General features: G+C 45.1%; 1 protein-coding gene across 1 annotated transcript in view; it reads right to left on the bottom strand.

Moving 5' to 3' along the window:
* Positions 1–6798: 6798 nt before the first annotated feature.
* T265_09254 (hypothetical protein) overlaps positions 6799–9155 on the bottom strand; it is a gene marked incomplete at both ends in the record, with an annotated part of 179014 nt that continues 176657 nt past the window's right edge. Inside the window, 4 exons of the mRNA XM_009175285.1 lie at positions 6799–6921; positions 6955–7096; positions 7307–7472; positions 8194–8350. Coding sequence (XP_009173549.1) covers positions 6799–6921; positions 6955–7096; positions 7307–7472; positions 8194–8350 — 588 coding nt within the window. The remainder of the gene's footprint in view (positions 6922–6954; positions 7097–7306; positions 7473–8193; positions 8351–9155) is intronic.

Raw genomic sequence — 9155 nt, 5'->3', positions numbered from 1 at the left:
AAGGAGAGCCACATTGCCCGGTGGAAAGCTATGTGTATTCTCCAGAGCAGGTGACAGCCATCAAGGGGCACCTAGGTGTTTGAGCCGCAAACTATAAATTATTTAATGTAGGTTGACCTAACCTTGTTTGTTCCAATGCTTCGATATAGCGGCGTTGGGCGCTTCGGTCCGAATGGTTCAAAACGAAGGAAAATACATACGTAGTCATTCGACACACAACCTTCAGAACTAGGGCATCGCCCCCAGGATTTCCCGTTGGTCGCACAAGCGTATGCATCGCACATACCCCAAGTAGCCACTCACCAAGTTGGGTTACCTTTCGTACGTTGTGCTTCAATGTGCCTGAGGGTTCGCCCGGTTTTTTAGACGGCCGTTTGCATTCTCCAAACCTTTGTTAATCACATTACAGAGGTGGGCCATTCTGGTTTGTGCATGTACATCCCGTTTGTGGGGGGTGTACAACCAACGGGCCATAAAAGACACGAATTGCGGGTCCGTGCGGCACAGTGTGTGCAGACCTTGCAGGAGTGTGTTCGTATTATGATAAACGAAAACTAATGTACGGCATCGTCCAAGCAAGGCATGCGGTGGAGTATTTGTCGGTCGTTAGCAGAGCGCGTCTGTGGCCAAAAATTAATGAATGCTATATGATACATACGTGCTTCCTGATGGTTTTTTCAATATGGAAGTAGCACAACATGATACTGCAACCGAAAACTATCCTTTCAGCCCACAGTTTCGTCGCTAACTTATCCATGATATAGGTCTCCGCTTGATACTTCTCACCCACCATTTCCCTGACAAAACGCACCGGACAGCCGGTGTTTCGCATAATGCTTTTATTAGAAAACACGATTAGCTCATCAACTTCTTCGAATTCCTCGACTTTCCGTTTGTATTGCGGACCGCATGCTAGATTTTTACTACACCCATTCATAACGCAAAACAGTGTTGGTGCTTTGACCACTAGATGAACACACGAATGCCACGTAGCTATCATTCATGTATTCATCTAACGCCTCCTCAAACGCGGCGAAGGATAGAAATGACGCAACACACAAACATAGGTAAAGCCGTTTCCGGAGGCATAGCATACCATATTCAAATTCCAATGCGCGCCAAAATTTGGAACAAAGGTCAATTAAAACAAAGTGCTGGAAAGAAGGGGTAAACTTGAGCGGTTTCTAGCTTGAGCTAATGTGCAACGAAATGCAGCGATTTGGCATAAAATGTTTCATTTCAATCACAGATAAAAGTATTGTACTTCCAAGTTGCTTGTTCACTGCTGGATGTATTTAACGCCCTCAGGGTCTTTGGATGTAGTTCAATCGTATCAGGTCCGGTGGAGATTTCGCATCGAGGTTTACCGAATTCTTTCAACATATTGTCTGCACTTGGCATTTCTTCACACATTAGAAGCCGCGCAGGCCAACCGCCGTCCTTAACGGATGTGGTTATCACCAATGAAAGACAATTCGTTGATCGATTGTTGATTAAGGCTCCATTCAGACACACTGACACACACAGACATGCTGTGTGCTATCTTTTGATTTCGTCTACCACGGAACCAGGAACCCGTAACCTCAAACTTGTATTCGAAACTTCTGCTGCCCCCACATCTCAGGATTGAGTATCTCACTGGTCCGGCCTAAGCGGAAGAGACATGCAGGGTGATTGCCCAAAATATCCACGAAAATGATGCGGTGTTTGTTCCGAAAAAATCCAGCGCGCAGTGGAACGAACTCGAAGCTACCCAAAAGGACTCGGTGTCACCTGAAAATTAGGTTCCAAATATTTGTTAAAACGACACCTACGTCAGGCATCGCCGAAGAAGCAAGCTAACTGCCTTTACTTTGATGGACAGGCATGGAGATCAGAAGCAGCCCGATGGCAATATCTGAAGCCAACAGAGGACAATATGCGGGCCTGCACCGTGCCTCAGTGACAGCATTACATTCAATCTTGGCAAGCCGCATCTATGTACAGCCTCCAAAGTACTTTAACCTTGCAGAGGAAGTTGTTCATCAACCCTTGCACCAGACAAACCTCTTCAGCACGTTGGGGCCAAACGAGGACCATCCGAGCATTCAAAAGGAAACACCATTCACATTGACAAAAATTTCTGTCTGATGAATCGCCAGTCGCTTGACAGGGGCGAAATTCCCGCCGCTTATCTTCTACGGTGTTTTCTGCCTTTCTTTTGCATTCTTTGTAGCATTATGTACTCTGTCAATTGCATAACCGTTTTTTGTTTGAATGCGAAAAACTACAAAAACGCGCTTACAGTGGTCATTCGCGAGTCCCGTGTGCTCTGGTATCAAAACATTTCGGACAATCTTCAGAATCTACTATGTGAGGGAACTGTTCAAAAGACCCCCGGAAAACTATGGTTGGATTGTTGTTTGCTCGCTGACCTGGGCCAGCGACGAACTATTTTAAGGAGAATAAATATAGGTGAATCTGTTCAATCTGGCCTCTCTATTATTGCATAATCAATCTAGCGTTATTATTTCTATTTCTTGGCCACACACGCCTGGTAAAGTAAATTTTTGAGTAACCAAACCACTGCACTCCAAACAGCCGCAGATTTCACCAAGCACAGTAATGCAACATGAAGGGATGTATGCTGAAGAAGGCCATTTTAAATCACGTCGCTATAATCTGATATCCTCGGTGCAACACAGATTCGTCTCAGAACGTTAAGGCATAAAAGACATGTTTGTATTCAGAGGCAGCTCACTACATGCCAAAGACGAAAGATTCATATTTCATTTCATATCTGTTGATTTCTCAAAAGCATTCGACGAGGGCCCGTGCGCTCCGTGCCCTACAACACTAGGTCTTATGGGATTCTAAGATAAATTCAGCGCTGGATCAACGCTCCTCTATAGACCAGAGCATATCCAGTAAACGCCAAATGAGTCTGCTCTACTTCTGTCCTGATCTTCATTGTGGTTCTTGACGGTTCCGTCTCAGGACCACTCCTCTTTCCGACTTACATCCATGACCCCCTAGGTTCGCTTTCAAATCCCTGTCTACTGTTTGCTGACGACAAGATATATTGGGGTTCCAAAGCCACACTCTCCAAGTAGATGTCGATGCCGTAGGGCAGTCGTTACCGAATGAATGACGAAATGTGTGCCAACATGTCGTTCAAAGTAAACTCAGAAACGTAATTGTTGGGCCTGGTAATAATGGACCAGAAGACGCTATAAAGATAGATGCCAAAGAGATGTAGTTATCTTAATCTCTTCATACATTCAACCTGGAAAAATCAGCTGTTCTTTGGATGACTATGGCGCACCTCTCCCTATCTTACTCACGGGATCTTCCAGAGTTTCTTAGGGCTATGTCAGACCACTGAACAAAATCAGAAAACAGGCAGTTTCCATCGTGCATATATACTTGGAGGTAAAATCATAAAATCGCGAAATCTATGGGAGATATCAGCTACCAACTAGAAAGAGGAAAGTTTGCTCACCAGAAATGACAATCAGCACAGCAAAGAAATCAACGGGATGGTGAGCCGAAATGGGTTAGTTGGGCAGGATACCTCCATTTAAGTGAGTCCGTTGAGGTGTGTGCAACTCAGTTACCGTAATGATCACATAGGATATAAAATGATGGATAAACTTGCGTGAAATTCCGATGAAAGCGGAGGAGTAACATGGCGCACTTGTGTCGAAACTAAGCATAAATGATCGGAGCAGGAAAGAGAAATTATACTCGAGGGTAAGGACATTGGATTCCTAGGAATTAGAAGGAAGTAGCACAAATGAGGGTTCTTGGTTGAGGATAGGTAACGGGTAGACTGAATTGTATCAAGGGAGGGCCGTCGGTCACGTGGTCATTTCTCGTTACTTCGGTTGCAGCTCTTCTTCATACTGCTTTCGGAAACAGTCGCCGATGGGGAAGAAATCCCAACAACGTTGTTGATATAGTTCCCATACGTACGATTCCTACAAGAAAATTCAAAAATGCGCCAGAATATTCAAGTTGAGCTCCAGTTCGAACAATGTATTGACCCCAAGTTGCTCAAGTTGAGCTCCAGTTCGAACAATGTATTGACTCCCAAGTTGCGGGACTGTGCGTGCAAAAGAGGCAGTCGATTTACACTGGAGCAGTAGGATATTGGATATATTACTATCAAGTCAACAGTAGTCTTCGACAATGTTCACATTCACACACAAATTTCGTTTTGCCAGGAGGCTCGACTGAATCCAGCTGAATCTCTTGTTTGGGAATGTTCACTAAGGGAGCGTTTTAGCTAATTCACACAGCGAACCAAAGTCTGCTTTTGCTTGACTTGCCTGTGATGTTGTTGGTAGAACTATTCGGAGAGAGCGTTAACTGTTCGTCATATTGTAGGTGGACTGTTCCACCTCAAGTGGGACCAAATAATGCTGTGCCTCGGGTCACATCACATGCGACGGGACCGAAGACGATCACGAAATCGATATGAAATGAAAGTATTCGCTTTTTTTTGCTATTAGTAGGCTGTCAAAATGGTTCATTAAAGATTTGTGAATCAGACTTTGCTTACTGTTTCAAGTTAATAAAACCAGTTGGCAATGGTCTGTAGTGCGAACCAAATTGTTGGCGTATAGCAGGGAAGTCAGAATAGTGGATACAGGCAACGCAGTTTACGCAGACAGAAGTTTGTGACTAACACTGCAAAGGTCTGACGAAAAAACATCAATCTCAGTGATGATGATGACGTCTGTCAGATTCCGTTTCGTGCTTTACGCAACAGCTTACCTGCACAATGTCAACGTGAGCATTGCGTCCTTATTGACTACAAACTGCCAGCGAAATCTTGGCCACAGTATTAGCTACCCAAACGCATTTTGTGATTGCGGATTTTGCCAACTGATTTGCAAACATTTTTTGGCTTTTTCTTTCTGGTCCTAAAAGGTACCTCATTTCTTCAACGAAAGACATTATCTGAAGGTTAGGTTACTCCTACTTCGATTGGTCCATTTACAATCTGTGCTGCGTTGTGGTTTGCATTTCCTGCACTTCAATAATCCGTTGAATACCACCACTTCAGTATGTCCGCTTTCTGTTCCAATGGCAGTCTGTTGCTGGTGCTGTGATCGCCCGCAACCATCCCCACCCCCGGGATGAACCAATGACCGACACTCGGCGCTCAACTAGCATGATTCGGGCAAATTTGAAGTCATTCTTTAACAGTCATCACCAATGTGATGCATCCATTAGGCAAACATTTATCTAGTTGGCAAAAAAAGGGAAAACGTATTCAAGTTTGACTAGAAAAACTCATGATCCCAGGAGACTCGTACTCACCTGTCCAGTATACTCAGTATCCGGCTTGTTGATAATATGCATTAAGAAGTACCTTGAAAAAAAGCAAGAAAACGGACAACTTGGTGTAACTGAAAACCTAAGACCCTGGCGGGCAGTGGGGAGACGATCATGGTAGTCTTTTCAGGTGTGTGTGCATCACGATATCAACTGTGGGTCGGACACTAAATATGCGATACTTCCAGGCGCTATACTTCTAATCATTAACCGTATTGGTAGGGCACTCTCACTTCTAGTTTCTCGTACAAGGAATAAAACTTTAGGAGAAAACAGGGATTTGGCCGGGAGGCTGTGACGTAAGTAAATTTATTACAAAGCAGGTTTTGCACAAACACCGACACAGTTGGCGAAACGAAATTTGGATTACTTGTGGTCACTAAAACTAGGGCGTGTGATCATCCCTGGTCATTGCCTGTGAATGTCACGGTTGTACGAGGGCTGGGATACTACCAGGGCGCCCACATCTAGACAGGAGGACAATTAGGGGACTCAACCGAAGCTTTTGGCTCAAAAGCCTAAACGCAAGGCGGCGATGTTGGGCCGGAAATGCAAGTACATTAAAATTTTTACGGAACACTTCGCCAATAATTTTTCAGCCCCCAACCTGGAGGGCCAGGAGACTGTGTTCGCCAGACCTCTACCTGAGAGACTCTGTGAGTGTCGCGCGGACACCCCCTGGTATAGTTCAATGGGTCGCCGCCACGACACGGTAAGGTCCACTCTCTTCTTGACGGCATCCTGGATTAAGTTACAGCGCAAACGAAAGGCCGACTATTAGCAATGTTGTGCAATGTAGGTAGCTCGGGTGCGCTGTTTGGTTGTTGGTCTGTTCGCCGAGCTTGACAGTTGAATTGCAAACGTTTCATCACCAATCGACAACCGGCGACATCGTCTCGGCTTGGCGCAATCAGACCCTAGTAACTACGATCAGAAGGTAGAGACACCTCAAACCAATAAAAGGGTGATTTGTTGTCCTCGAAGACTCGTGTTGTCTGTCCCACCAGAGTGAGATTATCAGATTCTTCCATACCGGTGAATCCTCAAGATCGTTTTAGAGCATTCTTCAACCTCAAGAGTAACACGCCATTCCAGTTGCCCAGGAGCGTAAGTTCACCTTTATTCCATATACTACTGACCACGTCTGACCCATGTAGTTGTCAACAAACAGGTAAATAAGACTATAATGAACCAATGTAAATAGCTTGGAGATTAAGGCAAAGTCTGCAGCAATATCAAGTAAAACTTTCATTCAGGCAGAAGAAATTCTGCCATCAAATCGATAGGCACGTTGTTCTTGGGGTTACTTTCAACACAACGGAGACCGGGAGCTTGAACGTGGCGTGCAAAATAGTGGTTTCTTCCACGGATGGGCATTATTAGAGAGCATGTCAGTGTTCATTTTCTTTGAGTTGTTCGCACTTCAGACGGAGGACGGTGTTTTGAAAAAAAACAGATGTTTTGCGAAAGTGCAATCTAGGGTGTCCACCGGTGTAGTTCACTTTCATCCAACAATTCGATGCAGATTGTCGCTCTTGAACAAAGGAATACACGGCGCCCAGTCAACCGGTAAGGACACTTGCATCCGTCACGAAGAGGCTGGATCTTACCGTGATGTGACGGTTTGTGTACCTGCGCGACGCATTGAGCTATGCTGGTGAGGGAGTGTCCGTGTGACACCCGTTTGGTTTCCCATACCAGGATAGCTGAAAGCTTGACCAACCCGGTCTCCTGGCCCTCTGGCTGGAGACTGGAAAATGTGTAATGACTTGTCCTATAAAGATGGTAATGTACCTGCATGTCCCGGAAAACCAACGCTGTCTTTTGACTCAAAAAACTTTGGCCGAGGACTGTAGTTGTCCTATAAAGATGGTAATGTACCTGCATTTCTCGGAAAACCAACGGTCTTTTGACCGAAAAAACTTTGGTCGAGGACTGTAGTCGTCCTCGTAAAGATGATGATGATAATGATGACAACACTTACATGTAGTTGGCAAAGTTGTGTTCCTTCTCCACGTGTTGTTCAAACCCATGAGGAATTTTGTCAAAGTATTCCTTGCCAATACCGCAAATGAAGCATTTTGACTCCAAATCTTCTTTGACCTGTTCCAACTGATCTCGCAGATCACCGAATGCATCGATAATTAGACCTGGTGGGCGTGAAAAAGGAATAAAGACTCGGATCACGCAATACCAGGAGGGTGTTTTGTCCTGTTTCCGTGTCCTACTCTGTGAGCACAAAAGTTGATAACAACATCGTGTTGCCTATTACTGACGGCTGAACTGGGATTCCTGAGGATGACCTCCGTGGACACGTTGGTATATCTGTCCTTCGATTAGAAATCAAGCTAAAAAAAATGAACCAATGGAGTCACCGCATCTGACTGACCAGTAAGAGGACTTGACTACTGTCCTGATTACTACCCAAAATGAACTGATGACGTCATCTTAGTTGGTTCCGAAACCTTTGTGGTCCGTGTGGTAGTCCCGGGTTACAAAACTTTACGTACACTTCCAACCTTCCTGCTTCATGGCGATGAAAGCTGGACGCTATTGGAGTACTACATGTGATTTGTCTGCTTCTAACCAAGCATGATTTATCGTAATATGTCATACGAATGGCACTAGTTGCTTGTGTACACATCGCTAAATCTTACTACGGAAGCAAAACAAAGGACGTCTTTGCTAAGATTGTTCCACAAAGAAACAAAGGCTGCGTGAATTGAGGTTTACTGAGGCCCAGCTGGTGGATAGGGATAGAACGGCCACAAGAGGGTGCCGCCTCTCCCCGCCGTTTCTTAGTTATCCCGACTAAGGAACCGATTGGACTGGAACCCGGAAAGTGGGTCTTAGTCGTGAAGATTCACTCACCTTGGATGATGGCCAGCAGGATGACGATCACGAAGAAGAAGAATGTCAAATCGAACATTATTCGAAAGCCTTCCCATTCATCTCCGTCCGGCGCTTCAATTTCATCCCCGATACCACCACCTGCCCTCAGCCCCGTGTGCAGATGAAATATGAAGCACTGAAAGCAAGTCGAAACGAAGAAAACGGAGTTCATGAGCTAAAACTGACACTTTGAGGGAGTGTTTAGTGAGATACTCCTCGAGTAGCTCTAGGCATCAAACCGTGACACAACCGCTGAAGTAGTCTTGGAGTGACCAGGCGAGTTGAATGCGTTTCTACAGCAGTTGCCTCACACTCGGTCAATCGGATATGCACAGGGAGTGGATAGTAAGGGGCATTGGATCTCCTAAAACATGGACTCTCTCCCCCAGTTCTAAACATGAGTTCAGGAGAATCACCGTCTTCATAGGGAGGATTTGCACCGGCGTGCTGGACAGAACAAATGGTACCAGCAAATATAACTAACGAACGGATGGACTAACACAGACTGGTTGCGAAAACAAAGGCTCTTTTCAAAAAGAAGATGAATTTAACTGGTCAGCCAGTTAAATTTCAGATAAATCCTTCCTTCAGCATAGTTTTCAGCGGAATGTGCTTCACAAATGCCGTCTCATTTTCAGCTGGCATGATGTTCAGGACGTATTTCATAGTGTGTTGTTGGTGTGAGACCATGGTTGAACGATTATGTGTTCAAACTACTAGCCAGGAGGTTGCGGGTTCGAGAATCTCCGGGGTTTCGTGAGATGCGCACTGCTGATGATTCCCAATAGGGATGAAACAGCTGTACAGTGCTTCTCGGCTTTTCAGCATAGATTGGCTTCACTTACGGGACGAAATCCCACAAAAATCCCAAATCTCCTCACACTACCAACATTATATAAGTAGCTCAGTGGAAGAATAAACTTCACCCGATGAGTGAAACT

The sequence above is a fragment of the Opisthorchis viverrini genome (assembly GCF_000715545.1).
Source record: "Opisthorchis viverrini unplaced genomic scaffold opera_v5_270, whole genome shotgun sequence".
Lineage (NCBI taxonomy): Eukaryota > Metazoa > Platyhelminthes > Trematoda > Opisthorchiida > Opisthorchiidae > Opisthorchis > Opisthorchis viverrini.
The sequence above is the reverse complement of the archived record's forward strand: the minus strand, read 5'-3'. Positions and strand labels throughout refer to the sequence as shown.